Source organism: Nannobrachium achirus (genome assembly GCF_963921795.1).
Source record: "Nannobrachium achirus genome assembly, chromosome: 3".
Taxonomy (NCBI): domain Eukaryota; kingdom Metazoa; phylum Chordata; class Actinopteri; order Myctophiformes; family Myctophidae; genus Nannobrachium; species Nannobrachium achirus.
The window spans coordinates 34432870-34460830 of NC_137812.1; the positions used below are offsets into that span (position 1 = coordinate 34432870).

Below are 27961 nucleotides of genomic sequence, written 5' to 3' on the forward strand. Positions count from 1 at the left end.
TCTTAAATGTTTGCCACATAATATTCTGAAAAATGTTTTTTTTTCGTGACCTATTTTTCTACAGTCTATGGTCGTGACTCATACAATTTTTGGTTTGGGAGCCAGTGTTATATCACCTCCATGTCAATAGATGTCGCCTCTCCTCATCCTGACACATGCACTTGGCCACAGACAGCAGCTCAGCTGAGCTCAGCTGCTACGGAACCGGAGGCAGCGTGCACTTGTCCGTCGGTTCATCGAGATTAAATACATTGCAAAGATGATAGGAATTATTACGCTCCGGACGGACATGGGAGCGATCTGCTTCTTGTTCGGGATCGTCTGCTACAGCCAGCTGATGAGCGTTTCGTCAGATGACATCGTGGTGGCATGCGGAGGGTTTGTGAAATCCGACGTAGAAATCAACTACTCCCTGATCGAGGTGAGAGTCAGTGCAAGCTAAGCTAGCGGTGGCTGTGCTGGTGCTGCTATGCTAGCTGGATGACAGTTTGAATGAAAGCTCTGACAAGCTGAAGCTAACTTTAGCATTCTGATTCTGCTAGCTGATAAACCAGATAAGAGAGTAGAGATGGTATCCTAATGTGTAATGCAGTGGTTCTCGGACTTTTTGATGTCAAGGACCCCCAAATTGACACTTATTAGCCCGTGGATACCGATTAAAAAAGATATGTCAAGGACCCCCATAAGAGAAGATTTGTATGGCTCTAGCAGTGATTCTCAATCTCAACCATTTTAATTTCAAGGACCCCCCAATTTGACATGCATTAGGCTACGTACGGACCCCCATTTAATGGCATTTCTATCTCTGAGACCCCAATTTCTATTGTAAAATAAATGTTAATTAACTATAAGATACTCTTACTCAATAGAAGTGTACTCTTTGGATTCCACTCTTGGTTCCACTCTTTAGGTTACATACTCATAAGGGTCCATTTGGTTCCTAACTATCATTTAGCTGGGGTCCCCCTGGAACTCCCTCAAGGACCTTAAGGGACCCCACTTTGAGACTCAATGGTGTAATTGACTCGTTATGGAGTGTGCTGCTTTGTGTTCTGCTCGGCCTTCAATCCAACTTGTTTGTGTGTTAATATATTATGTTAATATATTAGCTGAATGAGACCAGAGAAGATGCACTCATCCATAATCCTGAAAAATGACTGTCATGACACCCTGAACCATGGCTACACAGCACTCATCCAGGCTTATCATATCCTCTCATTTCTAAGTGTGTTCAACTTCTATCTAATCTAACCTCGGTGTTAGTTTGATGTTCCCACTGCAGGTAACGTTTTTACCTTAAGCTTAAGCCTTTAAATGCCTGCATGCGTTCTGTTGGAGAATGTTGAATGCTAGTTACTTACAGCCATCAGGCACTCATTCACAGACATAATGGGATTAGCCACACAAGCCAGTTGGTTGACCAGTCAGTTGTGTCTAAAGCCTGGCAACAGTGGCAAGACTACCCTCCTTCTTTGTGACAGCCGAAGTTACTTGACATATTAGCCAGTACTTAACTACTTAACCCAGCCTACAGCCAGACAGCAACACAGACTTACCAGTGAGTGACTGAAGATCCTTTTCTCCTTTTTACACAGATTAAACTGTACACAAAACAAGGCTCATTGAAATACCAGACTGACTGCGCCCCAATCAATGGCTACTTTATGATCCCCTTGTATGACAAGGTATGTTGACAACTACTGTAATTTGAACACATTTCATTATCTCATCAGCATGTATAGACACCTATGGGTATCTAAAGACTTTGTTGTTTTTTTACAGGGAGACTTTGTCTTGAAGATTGAACCTCCACTTGGGTGGAGCTTTGGTAAGTATGCTGTCAGTCACCACTCACCACCATGCATTATTATGTCCTTTCATTGATTTATTTACCTCACACAGGACAAATAGAACGGATGACCTGATCGGTCTGTCTCAGCAGCCGACCTGGTCGAAATGTGCTCAGTCTATTTGTCCTGGGTGAGGTTACTAGGAGTAACGAGCAGCTACAGTGAGTGAGCTGAACTTGAACAGAGTGTACTGGGATTTGTAGCAGAGTAGCCCTGTAATCCTGAAGCTTTGGGTGGGGTGGGGGATTCCCCTTTAGCTAAACGATAGATGTTAGGTTTCAAATACGGGAGATCCAAATTAATCTAGTTACTTACCCATCGAAAGTTCTCTGTGAACACTTTCTTACCTCTTTGTCTTTCTCTAGAACCTACTAGTGTTGACCTGCATGTGGATGGGGTCAATGACATCTGCACGAAGGAAGAGGACATCAACTTTGTCTTCACCGGCTTCTCAGTGTCTGGCACGGTGGGGAATTACATTTGTGCAATTATGTTTGAAACAGTTTGTTTCCAGTAATAGTATGCTTTTATGTTGAGGAGGTTCACTTTGACAGTTGTTGCCCGTTATTCAAAGTGTTAATAAATTGACTTTTATGTTATTGTAATTACAATTGTGTCTGTATTATCTTGTACATCAGGTTCTAAGTAAAGGCCATCTCCTGGGCCCTGCGGGAGTGGAGGTCAAACTCAGCCGAGAGGGAACAGAGGAGAAACTCCAAACTGCCCTCACCCAGCCTGGGGGAAAGTATGGGACTCATGACTTCCTTTTTAATTGATATTATGGATTATAGAATCGGTTGCTAGTGCTACAGTAACAATGTGATCAGTAAACATGTGCTTTATTTGGCATGTCATTTCACAGGTATATGTTTTCCAAAGTACTTCCTGGAAATTATGATATCACAGCCTCCCATCCTTCCTGGACACTGGAGAAGGTTAGTGTCTTGACTTGTACAAAACATCCTAATGTTTTAATGAAATCCCTGCCCTCTTCGCTGTCACACCTAATTATTAATGATCTCACAGCAGTTGACAAATACTTTGAGAAAGGGTTGATTTTCCATTTCACATTTCCTTAATACTTGTGAAGTGAAGACTGCCGCACACCCAGTTCCTCTCAAGCAGGTGCTTGAGAAAGGTCTCACAACCAAAACATTGCTCTTTAATAAATTATTCTTTTGAACTTGCAAGTGGCAGGCGTGTGAGGGTCTAATCTTAAGATTCATCTGCTTATACATTTACGTAATAATAAATAACTCAAGATTGCAAGCAGAGATTGAAATTGAGGAGATCATTGTTCTATACATTGTTGTAAGTAATCACTTGTGTTTTGCTGTTTGTCTGCAGAGTACTACATCGGTTCGTGTGTCCAATGCCAATGCCCCAGCCACTGAGCAGCTGGTGGTGGGAGGCTATGATGTCTCTGGAGAGGTGCGAAGTGATGGGGAGCCCATGAAAGAAGTGACATTCCTCCTCTACTCCGCAACTGTCACGAATGAAGTAAACTTTATACATTTATATAATTATGTTACCGTATATAAGGTGTATAAAATCGGTTTGTTCATTATTATTCTGAAAGTCGGTATACTAGAATTTGCTTCCACAATCTTGGTCTAGCATTGCATGCATACATTTCTTGATACATGCTTTTAAGTGTAAGTCTTGATAGATGCCTAACAAGAGAAACTAATTCACATTGCTCCATGTGTGCATGTTGCCAGGCTGTGGGTGGCTGTAACACAGCCCCAGTGGAAGGTGCAGAGGCTGGGGATGACTCTCTGGTCTACTTGTGTAGTGCTCTGTCCAAAGAGGATGGGACCTTCTCCTTCCCCACCCTTGCCAGTGGTGATTACACTGTGGTACGCTTTGTATTTGAAATGACCTGATGCCTTAGGAAAAGAAACAACTACATACAACAATCGTCTCTATTTGTACATAATCTAATTATTCTGTTAAATATCTACAGTATCTATAATTGTTGCTATAATTGGTTTAATTCTGCTTTGTGAAATACTCCTGCAGGTGCCTTTCTACCGAGGAGAAAGGATAACGTTCGATGTTGCTCCATCTCGAATGGACTTTAAGGTGGAGCACAACAGTTTGAAGCTAGTGGTAAGGAGGGCAATTAAATAGCCTATTTCATAATTATTTTTAATAGAGTGAAAGACCGAATCTAAAAATAAAGCATGTATCATGACAAAAGGTCGAAGTTGAGAATAGACATTGACATGAATTGATGGTGGAATGGTCCTTTAAATATCAACAGAGTTGTTTTTTAATAGACCTGTAATGTCGGTGCATGTTGGAGCATGTCTGCATAAACATGTTTTCATTGTTCTCTCTGCAGCCTATCTTCCGTGTTATGGGCTTCTCAGTGACTGGAAGGGTTCTCAACAGTCTGGAGGGGGACGGAGTTCCTGATGCCACAGTGTATCTCAACAATCAAATCAAAGGTAACTACCGTATGCTAGGTTTTTGGTTTACCTATGATCATAGATTACTATTTCTATGCATTTGATGTATTACCTTGTGTTTAGCTTGTTTACTGTAAAACACTATGGATTAAGAGTGTCTGCTAAATGCCTAAATTGTATGCTTGCGAGCAGCAAATCTGCCTTCTATGGAGATTTTCATATGGACAATTATTTATGATTCAGGGTTCAGATTTGTCTTCAGCTTTTATTCCAGTCTTTATTTCTAATATGAAGTGCCAATTACCAACTTTTAATGATCAGTGTCCTGCCCGCTTCTCCCCACATTGTGACCTCTTCTGTCTTCAACCCCACCCACTCCCAAAGCTCTCCTTCTGCCACCTTCTGAGTTCTGCTCTTACAGCGTTTACAGTGACCTCTATCCAACTCATTTTTCTTATTTCTGTCATTAGACACTGTCTGTGTCTGTGATGTCATTTGTCCAACCATTGCTCAAACTCTAGCTCAACATTTGTGTCTAGAACGCCAAGGTCAATGTCACTGACGATTGGTTAAAAAAAAAAAAAAATTCACGGCAGGAACCCGTTTCCTTGATTGACCAGTGTGATGATGAGAAAAGAGTGAGCGGAAGCTCGACTTCTTTGACAAGAAACTTTGTTTTGACAACACAAATGAAAGTATAGAGGCCAAGTCCCTCTTTTAGAATGCAGAATGCGGGCTATAAACACAGTGTATTGTGCTGGATTACCAGTTACCAGCATGACCGGTGTCCAATATCATCTTAAAGAAAGTTAGTATCATTAATTAGTTGCTCTGTTAACTGTCCACAGTCCTCACCAAGGAGGATGGCTCTTACCGTCTGGAGAACATGACTGCAGGGACCTATACCATCCGCACTCAAAAGGAGCTCATGTACTTTGAGCCAATCACAGTGAAGATTGCTCCCAACACGCCCCAGCTTCCTGACATCATCACAGCAGGGTAGGTCTGAGCCTTGGTCACGAGGTTTAACCATCACTATAGGAATATACTGTATGTTGCTTTGGGGAGGCAGTAGGAATTAAACGCCCAAATATGATATAGCTACAGTATATTCTCCATAGCTAACATTATTCTCCTACTGGAGGGTAGAATTGGAAAGTGGTTTCAGAGGTTGGGGGGTTGTATCACACATTACTTTGTGTACTTTGACTTTGACCCTTTCCTGTACAGTTCAGGCCACTGCTGCCCACATAGCTTAGGTGTGTGATGGATGCATTATGTGCTATTAATCACACTGAGCTATCGCACTATCCTCCCTGGACGATGTGGACTTGTTTCTGCACTGCATCCATTTCATGATTTATTTATTACTACTACAGTTAGGCCTTATGTCAAGGCTAGTTATGTCACATAATTATGACTGAATTGCATGTGATTGAGATCTGATCCAGTGTCCATTTCTTCTCCAGATTCAGCGTATGTGGACAGATTTCCATCAGCCACCTGCCAGAGGGCATGAAGCAGCAGGGCCGCTACAAGGTGGCTCTGACACCGCAGGGTCAGGACAACATATCCAGCCAAACCACCGACTCTGACCCCCAAGGGGCCTTCTGCTTCCAGGCTAAACCTGGAGATTACAGCATCCATGTAAGGCATTCAACATGTCTAGGTTTATTGTCATTATTATGTCATTAGTATCTAGTCATTCTTATAGGTACACACTGTACAGTATATGTGTTGGGGTACTACATTGGGTCTTCATTACATCAGTTTTAAAATACACTGTCCCCTTTTTCTAACCATAACGCGTGAAAGAATATCCTTGTATATGACATAATGACTCTCATCTGACCTATGTCTGACCTTGTGGTCAGTGGGTAACTTCCGCATGAACATTTTCGCAAAAAAGAAAATGAATCACGATTGTTAAATGCATCACTGGTGCACTTTGATGGCAAAATGAAGAATATAGACCAATGTATTAAGCTAAAAAAGCAACTGTCTTTATTAACAACATTTTGGTCCCTAGACCTTCATTAGGGCAAAATTGTCATTTAATTCATTTGTCCTGATGAAGGTCCAACAACCAAAACATCTATTTTTAAAATGAAGACTATTTTTATTACAGTTTTTGTCCTACACACTTGTCAACATTTGTTTTAAAATTAAAACTAAATTAAAGAGTCCAAAGTAATTTCTGTTAGTTTGATGGATAACTTTAGTCTTGACCTCTATTTTATTGCAGGTCTCTCTCCCGGAGGTGGAGGTGAAGGCTGGCCTGGCCCTGCAACCCCAGACCCTGGAGGTGTCTGTGGTGGACAGGCCCATCTCTGACCTGCTCTTCACCCAGTTCATGGCCTCAGTGTCAGGCAAAGTCTACTGTCTAGGTACAGTAAGGTCCTGCCCTTGGTGTCTCAGAATTAAGTAAAACAATGTGTATGTGTTCAGTAAACCACAGATGATTAAAAAAATTACTCTAGTGGACCAGAGACAATGTAGAAGAGGGGTGTTGGAAGATGTAGAATTGGCTAACATTTGAGCACATAAGAACAATGAACTATGGAGTGTATTTGAGGTTTGTTTAACTTACTTACATTTTGTAATGCTTTTGTACCTTTCCTGACCTTTTACACCCCCCTCCCTTTATTTTATTTTCTCTTTTGTTGTACCTTTCCTGACCTCTGACCTGTAGCATCCTGTGATGACCTGTCAGTAACGTTACAACCAGTGAGCCGTCAGGGTGAGAGAAGGACCGTTGGTCTGTCAGGCAGCAGTGACACCCTCAGCTTCTCCTTTGACAACGTCCTGCCTGGGAAATACAAAGGTTTGTTATTACACAACACCATATTTAGTGTAACAAAACTCACAAAGTGTTGTGAAATAAAAGGCTAACCCAGGGGTGCCCACACTTTTTTTGACTTGAGGGCTACTTTTAAAATGACCAGCTCGACATGATCTACCCACCCCAATAAACATGGACCTGAGGTGGCTTTGGAATAGCGGCACTGGCGTTACATATAAGCAGGGTACCCGCGGATCTTGAAAAGCATTGAAAAGTATTGAATTTAGTTTTGCTAATTCAAGGCCTTAAAATGTCTTAAAAAGTATGGAATAGTGTGAGTGGGGGTATTGAATTTTATCTGGGGCAGAATGAATAAACGTGTCGCCAACATACTATTAGTTGCGTTTCACTCTGTAGTTTTTTATTCCTGGTTGCCGTCCGACGTAATCCATCTCTCGCTGCCGCTGGTTGAGACGCGCTGTCTGCACACACAGCACAGAGCGTGTGGCGACACACACTGTGTGTGTGTGTGTGTGTGTGTGTGTGTGTGTGTGTGTGTGTGTGTGTGTGTGTGTGTGTGTGTGTGTGTGTGTGTGTGTGTGTGTGTGTGTGTGTGTGTGTGTGTGTGTGTGTGTGTGTGTGTGTGTGTGTGTGTGTGTGTGTGTGTGTGTGTGTGTGTTCGCACGCTCGGCGCACCGCGCACACAGCAGTCTCACACAGAGAGAATCCCTCGTCTCTACTCGGTGCTCGTTGTTTTGTTATTGTCGTCGTTATTTATGTAAGCTAAAGACTCGCCAGTCGCCAGGATGGCATCTGTGGAACCGTCGCAACCCGTTTCGATTGTAAACAAAACGCAGTGCTGTTTGGACGTACTAATGGAGAACACAGACAGGACAGCCACCAAACTGTTAGCTGTGCCAACAAAAGGAGCTAACGGAGCTAACACGACCAACTTATTATCAAAGCACCTCCAAAAACATGCACAGTTTGTTGGACAGAAAATTGCACTAGATAATGCATTTAATAGTGACAGCAACATGTGTGCACTGTGCAGCCCATGGTGGTGCAGCCAGCTAGCGTTCATGCTAACTTCCAAACAAAACAACGATGTATCTACCCTGCGTTGCCATGTTCTCTTTCTGAGAGAGAAACAAGCAACCAGGTCTATGAACATAATAAGTCCAAATTAGGCAACTGAGGCAGTTCAGTCAAACTTTATTGTCGAATATTGTCAAGAGTAGTGGTTCTCAAGCATTTTCTTGTAAAGGACCTCCAATATCTTAAAGCAACTTCAGATTTAAAAAGAACAAGCCCAAAGTAGCTTTTAATAAGCAGACATGGCAACACTCTATAGGCTTTTAAAGGGACAGTACACACATTGCCTTCTGTCAGCTTGACAACATTTGGAAATTCTAATGCCTAAGTTTATTAATTAGTTTATTAATAGCCTAAAATGTACATTTTAACACAAATCTTTGCCAAATTAGCCAACAACTACCAACAATAAAAGGATTTATAGTGGGACTTGTTAAACATGGGTACAACATTTCCCCTAAATCTATCTGAGATATTGTGCCTTTTTGTTAATGATAAATTGGTCTTAAAGGAGTAGTTCACCCCCAAAATGACATTTTTTCTATTGATTAGTCATGCCATGGAGAGTAGAGTTCAATAATATTTTTTGTTTTTTGTCGCATTCCTAAGACAAAAATTTGATTTGAGTAAATTTACCCCCATTGATTCCGGATGGTGACCCGTTTCGAAACGGGTCACCATCCGAAATGAATGGGGGTAAATTTATTGTTATCACATTTTTGTCTTAGGAATGCGACAAAAAACAAAAAATATTATTGAACTCTACTCTCCATGGCATGAGTAATCAATAGAAAAAAAGTCATTTTGGGGGTGAACTACTCCTTTAAATCTGTCTTGCCTAGACCTGCAGATATCCTGTTACATGTATTTTTCAGAAGGACAACATTATTATTTTTTAAAATCCAATGAGATCATATTGACATCAGTTATATCGGGTAATAATAATCTAATAAACACTTAATGAAGAAAAAAAAACGCTGGGCAAAGGACAAGAGAGGAGATCTTAGCCATAGATGGTGAAATTGATAAGGCAGTTGAGCTACGACACATGTCATGAAGGAAATCGTGTCCATGTAATAATTGTGACAGGCCTCTCCCCCCTCTCTCCATCCTCGCTGATCTCTCTGGTAGAAATGAAATACAGCGTATAGATTGTTAATTGTTAAGATTGCTGTTACTAAAATTAATTGAGAGAGATGTTTTTCTTTTTGATTTAAAAGGTCAAAGTTACAGTGAAGGTCAATATTTGCCCACATAATTGTTGAAGAGACCAGAATAAGAATATTGGTTGGCCAGGTTTGCATGTGCATTTGATTATTCCTACTGTATATGTGGTAGCGTTTTACTGACACACTGCTTGGTCTCTGATTTATGAATGTGGCCTTACATTTGTCAATTCCTTTGCCGCGGTAATGGTATTGAATTTGTCATTTTAGAGGTATTAAAAAGCCTTAAAAAGTATTGAATTTGTACTTGGGAAATGTGCAGATACCCTGCATATAAGACAAACGTACTTGAAATCAGAGCCCTGCACGGGTCCAATTTTGACAACCCGCGCCCGTCCGTCCCGTCATTAATCAGATCCGTGGACCGCCCGCTACCCGTCATTATTAAAAAATCAAAACCAGACCCGCCCCGCCCGTCAAAAAATGGACCCGTCGCCCGCCCCGCTACCCGTGATTACATGCATTAAAGTAAATAGCCTACAGCCGTGCGTGCGTTCTTTCAATGGCATCGCACTCCATAGTTGATCCCCCTGCGAATCCTACTGCACGCCGTCGGAAAATGCTGTTATTAAGCCTATTATTAATAGGTCTATTATTATTTGGATAAAGTAGAACAACCTTTAAAACCAATCATACTAATTTAAAATTGTATCATGATCTGACACTGTCGCGACAGCTTGTTGCTGCTGCTGCTTTCTGCCTCCGCTGCTTTGTGCAGTTGTATTTGTCATACGACGGTGTCGCGCATTGAAAATATCAGAGCTACAAGCTCACAACATGTCGGAACTTGCAGCTTTGTGAGCTTGCATGTCTGCTATGCTCGACACGCACCGTCATACGGCGAAGCACATATCGAGCTTTTCACAGCTGAAGGGAACGCCACTCGCTGTCTGTCTGTCTTGGTTCTCTCATGATAAACAGCCCGAGGTAATCTAAACCAAACCGGACCCATGATGTGACGATAATAAAGGAACTCCTAATAGTCGTGGAATCACGTGGATATTATACAATCATGCACCTTTCAACTACATCGCGCGCTAGGCAAGCAGATCACTCGCGGCCACTTTATTCAGTTGTGTGTCGGTGTCCTCACTGTGAGTGTGTGCGCTCCAGCCGGCTGCCGCCGCTCCATGTGTGTGACTTGACGTTTAGGTGGAAACAGTGCTGTATGCATGCCGTGGTTCTGTCGTCCTGCTGCTCACTGCATGTGTCTTGTGACGTTGTTTTAGGCAGAAACAGTTGTCTGGTTTTCACAGTAAAATGTCATCCGCCCGTCACCCGCCCGTGTTTAGTCGCGCACCGCCCGTCCCCGTACCCGCAAATTTATAGTTGAATATATTCTGCCCGTACCCGCCCGTCAAACACGGGTACCCGTCGGGTACCCACGGGTACCCCACCCGTTGCAGGGCTCTGCTTGAAATGGGAAATGGTGGGGAAAAAGGTCATCCCATTCTGTGTTTTTTTGGGGTTATTTGTAATGCTACTGACTCTTGAAAACAAAGCATTGCATTGGGTGGTTTGCTTACTTTAGAAACCATGAAGGGATCTGACAGGCCCCTTTTTATGTCAATCAATCAGTCACCTTAATTCAAGTGACAGATGTGACATATTTCTCTTTACATTTTAATTATATATTTTTAGGGCATGCCATGTGATCTACTGGTAGTCAGATCATGATCTACCTTTTGGGCACCCCTGGGCTAACCAATATAATAAATACAACTCTGCTATAATAATGGGAATAATATAATTGCAATGCTGGCTTCTTTGGAGCGAGTGAAATTCTATGATTTAGAACTATGTTTTATCGTGTTAAAGTCTTTTAGTCATTTATTTCTTTAGTCATTATTTTGACAAATATATCTATATATTTATATTAGCCTAATATATTTGCCTATATGTCAAGTCCATCTGTCTGTCTACTGTATGTGTCATGTCGTAATTACAACATCTCTTTAACCAATTGAACCCTATATACTGCATTGGTCCACGGCCTAGAGCTCTATTCTGTGTCCCTACTTTTCCCTCTACACCAAATGTCTTTGTCGATAATAGCCGATTTACTTGGTCGCTACATGTTGAAACAACAATCGCTAGTATGTGCTTGTCGATCTAATGTCTTGTTCAGCCCAGAATTGTCTCCAACTTTCTGTCTTTTTGTGGTGAACAGCGAGTATTTCCCATGAAGAGTGGTGCTGGAAACACAAGTCAGTGGAGGTGGAGGTTCTGGATTCAGATGTCCTTGGGGTGGAGTTCCGACAGATTGGCTACATCCTGCGCTGCTCCCTCTCTCATGCCATTACTCTGGTCAGTACCCTGCATTATGTGTGACTGTGGGTTAGATCATTATGCACACACATTTTACTATGAAGTATTTGCAGTTGTGTGTGTCCACACCAGTTATAAAGGGGTTTGTAAATGATATTGTTTAAAATAAGAGTTAAATGGCTCTTTATTCTGAGTGTTCAATATTAGGGGTTAAAAGTGTGTGTGTGTGTGTGTGTGCGTGTGCGTGTGCGCGTGTACATTTTCATGCAGGAGTTCTTCCAAGATGGCAGCAAACCTGAGAATGTCGGCGTGTACAACCTCTCTAAGGGCGTCAACCGCTTCTGCCTCTCCAAGCCCGGTAATCTCCCCACCTCTCATTAGCTAAACATAGAACCAAGTGGCCTAACAAGACATGCCTGCACCGCACTACCCTCTTGTGTATAATTGGAGTAGCATGTTTTGCCCCAGAAGGTCTGTGCCAGGCACACCTAAATATAAAACCAGAACAAAGTAATAAATCATCTCAAAATGTCCTTTCCAGGTGTTTACAAAGTCACCCCGCGCTCCTGCCACCAGTTTGAGCAGGACTACTACACTTACGACACGTAAGTACTGCATGAACTATGCACAGAACTCATCCATCTTTCTTTGCGTTTCTCTTTACCTCCCCCTCTCTCATTCATCCATGCATATTCCCTCCTCTGCGCGCTCATCCCCATAATAATGGCTTGTTTCCTTCAGGTCTGCCCCCACTATCCTGACCCTGACTGCGGTCCGACACCACATGACCGGGCTCGTCACCACCGACAAGATCCTGGATGTCACCGTCACCATCAAGTAATGAGGATTATTCAGTAGACGCGAACTCCCGTTCAACCGGCCTCCGGAGACTCATTATACCGATGCCTTTATCCCGTTTAGACCCAGAATGCATTATTACGCATTATTTTATGCTTTAACTATTAAATAATATCAGATATACAAGCTCACAGCGTGGCTCACAGCGCGCTGCTAGCTTGTATATCTGCTATTTTTTAAAACTCGAGAAAATGTGTGCAAGACTTTGAATATTTTGACCCGATTACCGAAGTGTCTTCTAAATCCTTCTAATTCTTTTTTGAAAATCCTGTTTCTATGTGAGTGGTGCTCAAACTTTTTCATGTCAAGGACCCCCAAAATGATATGTATTTGGCCACGGACCCCCACCCCCCCCCCCATTCTCAAAATAATAAGTTCCAGGGACCCCCCAGAACCCAAATTCTATTTAAAAAATGTTGTGCACTTTTCAAAAATTGCAGCTCTGTGAACTTGTATATCTGCACATTTTTTTTTTTTTATAGCTAAAGTATTCAATAATTCCAGGTCTTCATGGGTTATTCTGTCACGCCCCTCTCTCTGGCAGGTCGTCGATCGAGAGTGAGCCGGCGCTGGTGCTGGGCCCCCTGCGGAGCCAGGAGGAGCAGAGGCTGGAGCAGCAGCTCCAGGAGATCCAGCTGCGACGCCAGGAGAGAGAGCGCCGCGCCGCCGAGGAGGAGGAGGGGGGCGCCCGGGATGACAGCCCCCCCGTCCAGGAGAAGGCTGACGAGCTGACTGGCCCTTTCCACTACGAGTTCTCCTACTGGGCCAGGTTTGCAGATTAGATGGCAGCACACACACCACCGCAGACTTCACACTTGATCTTCGTCTCTCTTACTCAAAGTCTATAGAATTAACCCATTTAGGCCTAGAATTATTGAATGCTTTAACCAGTGAAAAATAGCAGATATACAAGCTCACAGCGCGCGCTGCGAGCTTGTAGATCTGCTATTTTTGAAAAATACATATCATTTTGGGGGTCCTTCACATGAAAAGGTTTGAGAACCACTGGCATAGTAGTCTCTCAAGAACTGACTAACTGAGCTCCAGTTAAGTGAAAAGGACCTTGACGATGGCCAGCCAGATTGCTGACATAGAAACATAGGTTTTTCAAAAAACCTTTGAAGGATTCAAAAGACACTTATAGAATCTGGTCAAAATTGAAATTTTCACGATCTTTCAAAAACAGCAGATCTACAAGCTCGCAGCGCTGTGAGCTTGTATATCTGCTATTTTTCAGTAGTTAAAGCATAAAATAATGATACACAATATGTGTACCCGTTCTAGAATGGTTAACGTCCTCTGGTAATGAAGAAGCGCCGTTCTGCTAATGTTTCATGTCGAGAGATGGATGTAAGCATATTAATTTCACTTGCTGAACACAGATGGTGACAGATGGTAGCTGGTGACCTGTTGCACCCTGCAGGTATTTCATTTCTGTTTATCATAAACCTGCTGTTTGTCTCCCACTGTTCAGGGCTGGAGAGAAGATCACAGTGACTCCCTCCTCCACGGAGCTGCTCTTCTATCCTCCTGAAGTTGAAGCCACCATTACTGGAGGTACGCTTTCTCAATTTGTTATCTCGGATATCTTTTTTTTTTTTCAGTTTATGAATAAGCTATAATTTTTGTTTTTTAAGTGCAAACTAATTTAGGGGACTTATTGTAGAATCATATCAGCTTTATTGTCACATTACAGGTTTACAGGTGTTGTAGTGTTCTGTGAGAAGCGAGAGGATATAAGAATATAAAAAAGAAAGAAACGGGATACAAACAGGTTTTAGAATGTACAGCAGGGTTCCCCAATTAGTTTTCCCCAAGGGCCAAATTATGTCGAGGGTACCAAGCCGAGGGCCACAACATTGCAGGGGGCGACGGTGGCGTTCCCGCTACTCCAGTGACAGTTCGGATATCGTCGTTGTCGGGTGAAAATCTTGTATGTCCAAAACTGTTCATTTTGCATTTATCATTGTAAAAATGATTCAAACTAGTGAAAACAGCCGATCTACAAGCACACAACGCCTCGTAGATCGGCTGTTTTCACTACTTTTGTGCGACGGCCTTGTTTGATGAAGCAGAGGTTTACCTTGCGAAAGAACGTACACATTTTGATATATGGGTTTTCCATCCGACAATGATGATATATTAGTGTTGTTGCTGCTCTTATACCACCATTATTACTGGGGTTGGTGGGGGGCGCAAATGGCCCGCTGGCCGCCTATTGGGGAACCCTGATGTACAGTATAAGTGGGCACGGTGGCGCAGTCGGTAGCGCTGGTCCTGTGTTCGATTCCCGCTGGGGGCGTGTTCTCTCCTCCACGTCATCAGTGCCCACGTCCTAGGTGGGGTTTGCAAAAGGGCCTTTCTGTGTGGAGTTTGCATGTTCTCCCTTTGTCCCTTTGGGAGATGCCCCCACAAAAAACATGCAGTAATCCTGTTCTCTGTACTGCCTCCCCCTGGCCAGCATGAGCTCAGTTCTGGGCTCTCCCCATGTTGGTAGAAGGAGAGTACCGCCCAGGATTACAGCTTAGGCAATTGGCACTGGGTGAAAAATGGGTTACAAAGCTTGTGGGATACATTTTTAAATTAAAAGAATGTAGATTGATTGAGTATTTTATTAGACAAAAATGGAGAACGGTACAATTCAATACAATGAAAAATGTAGTACAGTACAAGTACAGTTAAACACCCTGCCTAAAAGGAGCATCCCAAATAAGTCCTTTTACAGTCTTTTTTACGTCGGAAGTCCTCGGTATTCAATTCATGGACATGGAGTATGTGATTTTGCTATATGATTGATTTTCCTTGCCAGAGTCCTGTCCAGGCCGTCTGGTGGACATTGCAGGGCGAGCCGGTCTTTTCCTTGAGGGCAAGGTATCACCTGAGCTCCAAGGTGTGGCCATCTCCATCACTGAGAGAGGAGCTGCTGCAGCATTCATTACCGTGGCCACCAATGAAATGGGAGCATACAGGTATATTATAGAGCCTTGCTTCCATCAAGGTAAAAAACGAACAAAAAAGTACAGCACTCTGGACCGTGGCATACCGTTAAAAGTCCTGTGTGTGCACATCTTAGGTTGCCTACTTATCCAAAATCAATTCATTTCACAATACTGAGCTATTCTGATTCTGATTTGTAATGCTTTTGGTCAATATTATTTCACTTGTATATGTAGGATTATTCTGTTCGTTCTCAGACTTTATTTGACTTTGATAGCTTTCGCTTAATATTCATGTTCTATATATGAATTGTGTGTTTGTAACTTGGGAATGTGAATATACATGATGGGACACATTGTGTATTCGTACCGGCTGAGCATGCTGACAACCGCATGACAATAACATGACTGTGTTGACTCCTCTGCAGCGTGGGTCCCCTCCACAGTGACAGGCAGTATGACATCAGTGCTAGCAAAGAAGGTTTTGTCCTCAGCCCCGTAGAAGGTACCCAGGGAGACTTCAAGGCGTTTGCTCTAGCTGGTGTCACCTTCAAGGTACCTTGCACAGAATGCACACAGAAACATTGACTGCACTGGTATACATTCACGCTAATTGGCACGGAAAACAAATTTGTTTGTCCACCAACCTTACACATCCCGAAATACACCAGCCATTTCACTTTCTCAAACAGCTACTAGACTTCTTAGAATGGAATGGAATTGAACGCATCTGCACGCACACACGTTACATGTGCCATCTTAAACGGAACCCATTTAACCCAATCAAGCGTGGGCTATAGCTTTGGATACCTGCCAAAATAGCTATCTGAACATGAAAAACAGTATGTTTCTATGTTCATGGATTGCTCCTGGATGATCCAGGAGTTCATTTCTTGATCTGACACTCATGTTATGTTAAAACGCATGCTGTGCTCTGGGGCCTGTAATGAGCTAAATGAAATGGTTCAATGAAACGTGAAGCATAACAACACGTGTCAGAACTGAAGTGAATGGAGCTGGCCTAATCTATCGTACAGAATTCCTGTGCTTTTTAACCCATTTAGGCCTACAATTATTGAATGCTTTAACCAGTGAAAAATAGCAGATATACAAGCTCACAGCGCGGCACCGAGTGCTGCGCTGCGAGCTTGTAGATCTGCTATTTTTGAAAAGTGGTGAAAATGTGTGCACATTTTTCAGTATATATTTTTCAAAGCAGACTTTTGTAACTCAAATCTCTGCTTCTGGGCGGTCCCTGGAACAACATATTTTGAGATGGGGGTCTGCGGCCGAATACATTTTTGGGGGTCCTTGACATGAAAAAGTTTGAGAACGGCTGATTTAGAGGAAGGATTTAGAAATCGGGTCAAAGATCGGGTCAAAGATATTCAAAGACTTGCACACATTTTCATGATTTTTCAAAAATAGCAGCTCTACAAGCTCGCAGCGGTGCCGCGCTGTGAGCTTGTATATCTGCTATTTTTCAATAGTTAAAGCATAAAATAATGGTTAAAGTGGTTCAAATCTAACGCGACTCGGGCGCGTTCCAGGTATTTGAGTGTTAAATGGTTGGCTGTCAGCGAGAAGCCTTGTGCCTCAAGGCTCTCTATCGCTCTCCATTTTGATAATAATTTGCCATCTGTCATTAGAGCCGACACTCGCCGTTGCATGCAGTCACCCCAGTCTTGTACATTTATGCTCACAATCCAGCATCTTTAAAAAAAGATTGATATTCCTCAGGCATTTGTCACCCAGTAAGATAATTCATCCAGCGTTTTACAGCTTTTTGTCTCCAGTCGCTCCCCAGGAAATGTTGTAATGGCTCATGGTGGCTTATCGGAGACTAAAATAACTAGATACAAAATGATGTCATAACACAGCATTTTAATTATTTCCCCTTTCCCCTCTTGTTATCACACTTGTTATCATACTTGCTAATTGCTCAGGAAAAATTATGAAAGAACAAAAAAAAATGTTTTTCATTTGCCGTTTGTAATAGTGACCCCTTATTAAAATTCCCTACTACCTCTATGTTTTGCTTCAGACATGTAAAACGTCACCAAGGCTTCCTTTGAATTCCTGAAATGACACTCACAATCCATCGGAAGGCGTTCTAAGCTGCCTCTTCTCCTCCCTCCTCTCTTGTCCTGTAGATTAAGTCTGAGGAAGGACATCCTCTGTCAGGTGTGCTCTTGTCTCTGAGCGGAGGACAGTTCCGCTCCAACCTGCAGACTCAGGAAACCGGCCTGCTCACCTTCAACAACCTGGTAGGAAGACGTCGCATCCACCCCATCACAGCTAGTAGTTCTGTCTTTTGAAAATACAGGTCTAATAAATGCAAGGTATCACCTGAGCTCCATGGTGTAGAGCTCTCTATCGCTGAAAGAGGAGCTGCTGCTGCACCATTCATTATTGTGGCCATCAATGACATGGGAGCTTACAGGTATATAGAGCCTTGCATTCCTTAGATCAGGGGTCTTCAACAGGGGGTCCGGGCCCCCTGTGGGGGTCCTCAGAGTTACTACAGGGGGTCCTCCAAATCTTTGTGTGATAGAAACCTTTTCCTTCTTTTTTTTATATTAACCACTTGAACCCTAGTGTCCTTAATCTGAGAACTTTAGCCAACAATAGCAGATCTACAAGCTCACAACGCCTCGCGCTGTGAGGCGTTGTGAGCTTGTAGATCTGCTATTTTTGGCAAAGAGCTTTGGTGTAGAGGGGAAAAAGAGCTTTGGTGTAGAGGGGAAAAAGAGCAGACTTAACAATTTTGCTGCCATTTTAAAGCTGTAGTAAGCAGCTGCCAAATTGTCCTTACCTTTTAACGTGGGCACGCATAGTGCATGATCTGTGCGCGACTCATGTAGTTGCCAGGTAGACAAGATGACAGCTTTCGAATAAAAAAAAATCCATTGGAATAGACAAATCCGTTGCCAGGCTGTTACCCCTGCTGTAGCCGCCGTTGTTACATAAGAAAACATTGGAAATGGCCAGCTGTGCGCTATGGTAACACGTGGGCACGTTCACGCACATAGCAGACGATATGTGCGCGGATCATATGCCAGGCGGGCACAAGAATCGAAAAGCTATCAAATTAAAAAAAAAACGCGATGAGCGACGATGAAATGAACGTGCTGCTCCTTCCTCTGTTTACAATGTAAACAGATGGGACGGAAGCTACAATGGGGCCTTGGACAGGATACGGAAACCTAGATCCGATCAGAGCCGGAAATACGGCAGGATACAGTTAGGAAGCGGGCCTAAGACTCCGAAGCGGCCATATACAGCGATCATACTTTTAATAGTTTCATAATAATTAAAGCTAATTAAATTTCCGGGAACGACGGGCATCACAGAGAGGTACAGCGGGAAATCAACGGTTTCGACGGGGATCGCAGAGTATGAGTTAATTACAGAGTGAAAGGTCAAGTTTATTAAGTATTGATGGTTCAAGTGGTTAAATATCTGAAAACACAAATTGACATGAATCCAAAATACACTGATGATTGTGCTGTCAAACAATGAAACTATATGGAATCTATGAAAAGGTTGTGGGGGTCCCTGCTTCATCTCTCTCTCAACTAAGGGGTCTTGGCCTGAAAACGTTGAAGACCCCTGCGTTAGATTAAAAATCATAATGTGAACCTTAACAGCTACGCTGATAACACACACTTATCGTTGCTATCGGGCGGAAACCTTGTATATCTGAAATGGAGACTTTCCAGGAAATGGAAAAAAATACCTGTGTTAAAATGGATGCAATGTACTGTAGTTATTAATTAGTCACAAGCAGTGGTGTGATATTGATTTTAGAAGTGTGGGTCCTCTAAATTCATGACGTCATGCGCGCACGCTGTTTTATTGTTAATTAGTGTGTGCATATGAGGCGCGCGTGCGTGCAGCAAAATAAGTGTGGGCTCGCCGAGCCCACGGCATCTCACCCCTGGTCACAAGCATTTGTTAATACATTTTATTGGTCCAATATTTCAAAAATATCAGATATGCACACGTTATTAAAAAAAATTGCTACTTTTGCTATTCTTTTGGGACACTAGTAAAACAAAATAGGGAATTAACTTACGAAATCAAGTGATCCTATGTAGATCATGTGGTTATGCACGGCTGTTTTCTCTGGACTGTTAAAAGACATCTTCTTCCATCAGAGCTAGTAGTTCTGTCTTTTGAAACTAGAGATCTAAATAAATGTTACGGGTTTGGTTGAAAAGTGCATATCGTAGGATTGTGTTGACATTTGTGGAGCTCCGATAAGTCTAGCTAGATTTCTAGATAATATTTTTATTGCATCTGTTTTGGTGGAATCAGCATCTCATCTGTTCCGCCTCTCTCTCTCCCAGAGTCCTGGTCAGTTCTATTTTAAACCCATGATGAAGGAGTTCCGCTTTGAGCCAGCATCTCAGATGATCACGGTGGAGGAGGGTCAGAACCTCAGCATTGACATCACTGGCATAAAGACTGCATACAGGTATTAGCATCTCACATAAAGACTGCATACAGGTATTAGCATCTCACATAAAGACAGCATACAGGTATTAGCATCTCACATAAAGACTGCATACAGGTATTAGCATCTCACACAGTAAAATCCTCAGTGTTCATTCTGATGATGTGTAAGTAAGTATGATAGCACTAATAATGCTATAACACCCCTCACAATACAACCCTTAAGTATTCTACATTAGACAGGAGGAAAAGTTCATCTTCAGTTTTTCCTTTCATATCCCACTAATCACGGTCATTACATGTTTTACCACAGTCAGATCCTGCCATCCATGTTCCAATAATGAACAATAATATACGAAACAGAGAACAAGAGAAACTAGGTGCTCAGGAGGCAGCAGCAAAGTGAAAAACGTGTGGTGGGTGCTACTAGGATCAGTGGGATAAAACTTGAAAAAAGAGAAGGAGGATCAGAGCACTCAAAAAGGTAAAAAGGAGGGGAATGGACGTAAAAGCAGTGTACTTTATTTCATGACAAAATAATAAAAGCAGACATGTTTCGACCCATTCAGGGTCTTCATCAGGGCATCCTCCTTCTCTTTTTTCAATGAACAATAATAGATCTATAGAGCTTGCAAAGCATTTTTTAATATATATACACATACAGTATATAATATGCCACAGAGCATAATAGGATGTTAATTGCATTAAGCATACCCTACATAAAGAGACAAAAAATACATTTGTGTCTCTATTATATTCCCAGTCTTTTGCTATTGATCTTCTTGTTCGACTCCACTGTCCACAAAACACAAGCAGTCTCATGGTGCTGTGTTGTTGGTCCCCAGCTGCTACGGTGCAGTGCTGTCCCTGAGCGGAGACGCAGAGAGGGACGTGGCAGTGGAGGCGCTGGGCCAGGGCAACTGCAGCCACTACAGCGAGGACACGGTCACTGACGAGGAGGGCCGCTTCAGACTGAGGGGGCTGCTGGTAAGGATGTCAGCCAGAGCTACACTACCTTTTTCATTTCAAGGTCCATTATTTATTTATTCAGCATTTGAGCCACAGACCACCGTTTGATGAGATTTACCCTCTCAGACCCAAGACTCAAAATATTTTGTTATCATTGGATAAGGTTTTGTCCACAATTCAGTACACAGTATGTCTACACTCATCTCCTCAACATGGATCTGCCCCATTTAGCGCCACCTTCAGGCCGATTTTTTAAAACACATTTTTGGACACTGCTCTGACAGATTTTGCCCTAAAATCACGCAAATCGCACAGTATCTCTACAGTCATGTAATCAAAACGCATCTGTCCCATCTAGTGCCACCATCAGGACGATTTTGGAAAAACAAATTTTTGGCCTATTTGTGGAGATAAGCGACCAACGGTCGCTTATCTCCCGATTTAGGGAGTCTTACTGGTCATTGGATAAGGTTTTGTCCACAATTTCATGCTGTATTGATGTGGTACCAATGTACCATAGGAGCAAACTTTGTAAATTCTTCTACATGCGTTCTCTAATTGCGTAGACTTATTGTATATTAAGTAATGCAGATGTTTAACTCATATGCTGCCATTTAACAATACCTTCGTACTCTTTAACTGCCATTCGTCTCCATAGACTTCCATGTAATTCATAGTGCACGGATCATGCACACCCATGCCTAGATAATGCACCACGTGTGTCCACATTGCTCACAGCTTTCAAACAAAAAAATCCGAATGGAAATCCGTTCAGGCATTCATGAGATAGCAGCCATTATGTTTTACACTGTTGTGAGCTTGGAGGTCTGCTACCTGAGTTGTATGGGGGTTGTATGGGGGTTAAACAAGCAATTTCGCGATCGCTATCATGCCTACTAACGTTTTTGGGGTCCCAAAACATTTTTTTTTTCAAAATGGCGGAAATTCTCGGGTTCCTCGGGCGTGGCAGGGAGGGACATCGCGAAATTCTCGGGTTCCTCGGGTTTGGCAGGGTATGAGTTAACAATAACTTGACTCTTAAGGGTCCATTTGGTTCCATTTTACACTCTAGAGTTAAAGATCTGTAAGGGTCCATTTAGCAAGGGACCACCTCAGGAACCACTGGTGGTCCCCGTGAAAACAGTGAAAACCACTGTGTTACATCTGTACACTGTTAGTTAAAATCTTTGTACATGTGTATTTTACTGTGATGGTACACGGTAAACTCTGATAATTAATCTAGCTATTAATTTAGCCTATAAAATGATGGTACAAAAGGATGTTAAACGCTCATGACTTTTATCTGAACCCACCCATCTTAAAATTGCTTTATATGTTTTGCATGCAGTCGAAGACGTAACATTTATAATTTCCCCTCTAAATGACAGCCTAGTTGCACGTATCGGATCCAGCTGCGAGCCGAGGGCAACGACCATATAGAGAGAGCCTTGCCCCAGCACAGGGCTATTGAGGTGAGCAGTACTGCACATACAATTACCATTTAAATTTGTGTCAAATGGGCTTCATGTGAAGTAGAAACAGACATTAAAGCTGGGTCGAAAGGGGCTATGTGTCTGAACAGAAAGGCGTTAAGCTAGTTAAGTTGGAATGAATAGATTTCTTTTGTAACCGTTCTGTGAGTAGGAAAAAAGCAAGCCTCTAATCTTGTTCACACGTTTGAAAATCACACAATGCCTCTTAATGATGTTATTATCACACCACCTGACCTGTGCATAGTGTTATCCACACAGGAGTCACTATTTGAGATTGATTCGGGGAGTGTTCTCTCTCTCTCTCGCTCTCGCTCTCTCTCACTTTCTCTCTCGGTGCCACATTAACGATGACATTCAGGTTGGCAGCAGTGACATTGAGGGGGTGAACATCATCGCCTTCAGGCAGATCAATCAGTTTGACCTCAGCGGGAATGTCATCACCTCTCCCGAACACCTGCCCACGCTGTCGGTAGGACCGCTTCGCTTGACGCCGTCTCTCCCTCTTTGTATCTCACACATTAAAACCCATTCAGAACGGGTACACTATATTGTCTATCATTATTTTATGCTTTAACTATTGAAAAATAGCAGATATACAAGCTCACAGCTGCGAGCTTGTAGATCTGCTATTTTTGAAAAATCGTGAAGATTTGAATTTTGACCCGATTCTATAATATTGAATCCTGTTAAGATTTTTTTTTAAAACCCTATGTTTCTGTGTCAGCAATCTGGCCAGCCATCGTCAAAGAAAAGGTCCTTTTCACTTAAATGGAGCTCAGTTAGTCTGCTCTTGAGAGACTACTATGTCAGTGGTTCTCAAACCTTTTCTTGTGAAGGACCCCCAAAATGATATTTATTTGGCCACGGACCCCCATCTCAAAATATCTAGTTCCAGGGACCACCAGGAAGCAAAATTTGAGTTACAAACGTTCGCTTTGAAAATACATATATTCAAAGATTTGCACACATTTTCACAACTCTTTTCAAAAATAGCAGATCTAGTGCCGCGCTGCGAGCTTGTATATCTGCTATTTTTCACTGGTTAAAGCGTTCAATAATTCTTGGCCTAAATGGCTTAACTCACCTGACCCATTTTGTTTGCTGTGCTTAAAATAATTAGTTTAAACTACTATGAACAGACTGCGACAGAATGGGTAAATCGTGTCACGTAACCCACCTTCTCCGTTTCCGTCGCTCCTGCCAGGTGAAGCTTTGTAAGAGTGACAATCTGGACAACCCCATCAACAGTGTTTCTCTTGGACAGTCTCTCTTTTTCCACTTCCCCCCTCTGGACAGGGATGGAGAGGTAACGCTGCCCTTCTGTTTCACTGTGTATTACCACCTTTACATTACAAACATGGAGTAGCTATTTTTTTCTATGTAGACGTTATTTGTCTTGGCAAGTGTATAGGGCAGGCGTCTTCAACGTTTTCAGACCAAGGACCCCTTGGTTGAGAGACCTTATCATAGATTCCATATAGTTTCATTGTTTGACAGCACGGACGTCAGAGTTCCCCTCTACACCAAACCTCTTTGCTGAAAATAGCCGATAATAGCCAGAATATGGACGTTATAGGGTTCAAGTGGTTAATATAAAAAAGGAGAAAAAAGGTTTCTATCACACAAAGATTTGGAGGACCCCCTTTAGTAACTCTGAGGCCCCCCAGTGCTCCCGGACCCCCTGTTGAAGACACCTGATTTAGACGTAATTTGTCTTGGCAAGTGTATAGGGCTTGAGGAGTTAAGCTTTTTAAAACAAAACGTTGTTCTTCTCCTGTCAACATATTCTTTGCCAAAACAGCATGCCCACATCAGCAGATACATGTTTAAAGTTTCCTTTCTTCATGTGATGTATGATGAATCTTCCTAACAATGTGAATGTCAGTAGTTGTCTAAAGCCGTTTCTCCATCCTTAGTGCTTCCTCTCCTTGTGTTCTCTACTCCCACAGAGTTACGTGCTGATGCTTTACTCCACACTTCCCCGTTCCCAGTACGACTACACGCTGCCTCAGGTCTCCTTCACGTCCACAGGCTACCACAAGCACATCACGCTCACATTCAACCCCAACGTAAGGCATAGGCTTAAGCCTGTCACAATTATTACATGATCGTCTAATCGCAATTATTTTACATAATCGCAATTATTTTGTCACAATCGTCATAATCGTTTACATGTTGACATTTTCAAACATTTTCAGAAATAGAGGCAATAGCAGATCTACAAGCTCACAGCGCGTCGCATTTGCGACGCGTTGTGAGCTTGTAGATCAGCTATTTCCACTATCAATGTTCTTTATTATAAAGTATAAAGTTGTCAAATATGTCAGTAATTTATTTGTATATTTAGGTTATGTGTCATATCTGCCATGCGCAACTACAATCCAAACAGAAATGTAATTGTCAACGACAAAAACACAATTAAATCATTAATCGCAATTATTTGAGTGACAATTAATCGTCATGTAAAATGTCATAATCGTGACAGCCCTACATAGGCTTAAGCCCTGTTTATAATTTTCCGTACAGCGACCTGAAAATGGACAATCTACAAGTTGTGAGCGTATAGATCGGCTTTGTCAGCCCACATAGCATAAAATTGGCATTATAATGCATCACACTAAACTGTCTTGTGATCACAATTGACAAAATGTTTGTATAGAATCTACATTGATGAGACCATGCCTCCCCCCCTTTCAGCGTAAAGTGCCTGACCAGGATGTCGCCCAGGGCTCCTATATCGCTCTTCCTCTCACACTGCTGCTCCTGCTAGCTGCCTACAACCATGAAAAGGTACTAGATAGATACATCTTCATAATGTAGGCACTGCTTTACTACTGAAAACAGACTGATTCAAGAGACAGGTGACGGTAGAGGAGTATAATCTCTCACGTCAAAACTATTCTTTGAGACTTCACTTAACCCATTTAGACCTGAGAATGATTCTAAAACAGCCTTCTAAAACCTAACCTAAGGTTTCTGAAAACCTTCAAATTCGTATTCAAAATATTACAAATTAATTATGTTGCTATATGTATAGCAAATACTAATGTGACACAGGTAGCATCCGGTATCAAAGGTAAAACAACGTATAGGTTGCACCAGGTCTAAATCGACGTAGAGAGTTATCCTCCTGGTTGCCATAGCTTAATTCTGGGGACCTTTAAGTGTCTAATTATATCGTATCATCATTTATCCAATCATTCTAAATGATATATTTTTTAATATCAATAAGATCGCAGGTTCAGTTTACATCAGAAGTTGTGAAGTTGAAGTTGCTTTCCCTATTTTGGGGAAGAAAAAACTATTCAAAAAAAAAAAAAAAAAAGGGGGGTAAATGGAAGATCTGTGTCTCTGTGAGCTTGTAGATCATGTTTAGTCTTAAGTAAGATGACCCCACCTTGTGCTTTGGCCTCTAGGTGTTCCCCTTACTGCTGCAGCTGGTGAACCGCATCCAGGGGGTCAGGAACATGGCTCAGGTCAATGGGGACAGCAGCCTTCTGGACGAAGCCAAACGTCAGGCCAAGAGGCAGAAAGCCAGGCGTACTTGAGGGCGTTCAGAGCCTGGTGGGACACTTCAAATCACCCCCTTGAACCGCTAGATAGAGTGCACTAGCCAGCCTCACAGAACAGCTGCAGCCATGGACGCTGTTACCCTAGATAAACATCAACATATCTATAATTTACATCTGTGGCAGCAGGGTAGTGTTTGATGCCAGTGAGCTATTAAGCCCACTAAGGTGTGATTTGAAACTGAGCCGACCCACCTTGAAGCTCAAAAAACACCACTTGATGTGCAGCACCACTCCCGTCCCGCATCCTCCCCATCAGCCCAGTCGCATTCAGCAGACTGATAGCTGATATTTACTGTACAAGCCAAGTCCTTTCTTCTTTCTTCTTCCTGTTAGTACTAGGGACGCGACGATATGAAAATGTTATATATCACGATTATCGTGACAAAAGAAATCATGATTTACGATATTATCGCGATAATCAAAATCCATTATCCTGGGGCGGAACATTTGCCAAAAAATAGCAGATCTACAAGCTCACAACGCGTCGCAAATGTGAGCTTGTAGATCGGCTATTTTTTGGCAAAGACATTTGATAGAAAGTGAAAAAAAAAGAATGTCGAGTACGTATATTATAAGTACCTTTTACCAATAGAGGGTTTAAGTGGTACCGGATATGCAGCTCGGCAAATAAAAAGGTGAATTGATCCCAGTGCATGATGGAGGACGATATCACGATAAATTAAAACTCCACGATACGATTGTTTTTTAATCACGATACACGATAATATCGCATATCGTCCCATCCCTAGTTAGAACCTCCCTGTTTTCTGTGTAGACTATGAACCATTTTTATACATTTGTAGGTCATTTAAGCTAAACTGAGAACCATTGTTTAGGTATTTAATGCAGTTAAAATGCTTGATATTTGTCAGTATATTGTTTTAACATCTGTGAGCTCAGAGGTTCCTTTTATCCACTATACATTTTTGTTTCATACCAAACAAGGCTCTACTGTACCACTAGTAAGTTAATTTCAGCGTGACTGTATTTTGAACTGAACGTGAAATGACCTCAGTCCTGTTGCATGCTGTGCAATAACAAATCAAAATCAATACATAATAACTGGTATTTATTATTCTGTGAATGCGATTCTCTGTTACATGATACAATGAGCCGCTTATAAACACAGCCAGCTGGGCCGACGACAAGCACATCATTTCACATCAGCTTTGTGATTCCACAGAATTGCTTTATTCACAAAGTTCAATGAATACAGTCTTGATGACATTGGCACAGAACAATATTGACATCTCGTTTAGCGCCGTAAATAAATACTTGGTACATAGAAGCCTCACATTCAGCGAAAAAGGCTGTGCAAATGGACAATATCTCTTCAGAAACCTACAGTATGTCATATACGTGTAGGATAAATGTCAAAACAAACATACTGCAACATGTGAATGGGGAGGCGTGTGGTTTGAAATGATGTGGGTTAAATAGAGAAATAATTTTTACTATAGGGGATGTACCGTACACTGCAAAATCCTGACTGTCTCTTTAACTATGGGTACATTTTTATGCCATTGCAGGTCCGTTTTTACATTCTCAGGGTTAAATTAACACTCAGAATTTTGCAGTTTTGGGGGTAACAACAAGGATATTTGATTAATTTATTAACATTTGTTAAATCTGTTGTGAATGACTGTTGTGAATGCTAGCAGTTTTGTGGGCGTATGTGTGTGTGTGTGTGTGTGTGTGTGTGTATGTCTGAATGATGTTCAGTCAGATTTTGCGTACGGCAAGCTTTAATATTTCCAATCGGGTTAATGTAATAATACTGTGAAAAGATTGTTCGATGTTTGGCATAACCTTGAGCTAAAGTCTGAAAGATGAGGCAGAATGGTAATTCCGTAAGCGCACTGTGTCATCACAGGGCAGTGTAATGCACTGTGAAAACGGAGGGCCCCATTTATTTTTCTACGTCTAATTCATCTGTTCTCAGTTGTGGCTGACTTTCATTGAAAGATGAAAAGGCCACACTGCCTATTTACTGAGTTGAAAGATTTTCCAATTAGGCCACGGTCAGGCGGAGTTAATTGG

At 42.2% G+C, this 27961-nt stretch overlaps 1 protein-coding gene across 1 annotated transcript; it reads left to right on the forward strand.

Annotated features, from left to right (window-relative positions):
- Positions 1-226: 226 nt before the first annotated feature.
- Positions 227-27961, forward strand: nomo (nodal modulator). Its single transcript, XM_080721256.1, has 31 exons — positions 227-421; positions 1596-1685; positions 1783-1828; positions 2216-2316; positions 2489-2595; positions 2713-2785; positions 3198-3350; positions 3572-3709; positions 3873-3962; positions 4198-4303; positions 5113-5263; positions 5734-5911; positions 6510-6651; positions 6957-7088; positions 11538-11674; positions 11906-11993; positions 12177-12240; positions 12377-12472; positions 13038-13262; positions 13968-14050; positions 15303-15462; positions 15858-15984; positions 17583-17696; positions 19782-19909; positions 20733-20874; positions 22245-22328; positions 22708-22818; positions 23554-23655; positions 24299-24418; positions 25047-25139; positions 25766-27961. Exons 1-31 carry the CDS (start codon positions 260-262, stop codon positions 25895-25897), a joined length of 3675 nt encoding a protein of 1224 aa, XP_080577382.1. The 5' UTR covers positions 227-259; the 3' UTR covers positions 25898-27961.

Excerpts from the sequence above, each read along its gene's own strand:
- nomo (XM_080721256.1), top strand. The coding sequence starts at position 260 with ATGATAGGAATTATTACGCTCCGGACGGACATGGGAGCGATCTGCTTC. Across the intron at positions 12,473-13,037 it reads GATGTCACCGTCACCATCAA|GTCGTCGATCGAGAGTGAGC; the intron begins GTAATGAGGATT and ends TCTCTCTGGCAG. Across the intron at positions 17,697-19,781 it reads TGCTCACCTTCAACAACCTG|AGTCCTGGTCAGTTCTATTT; the intron begins GTAGGAAGACGT and ends TCTCTCTCCCAG.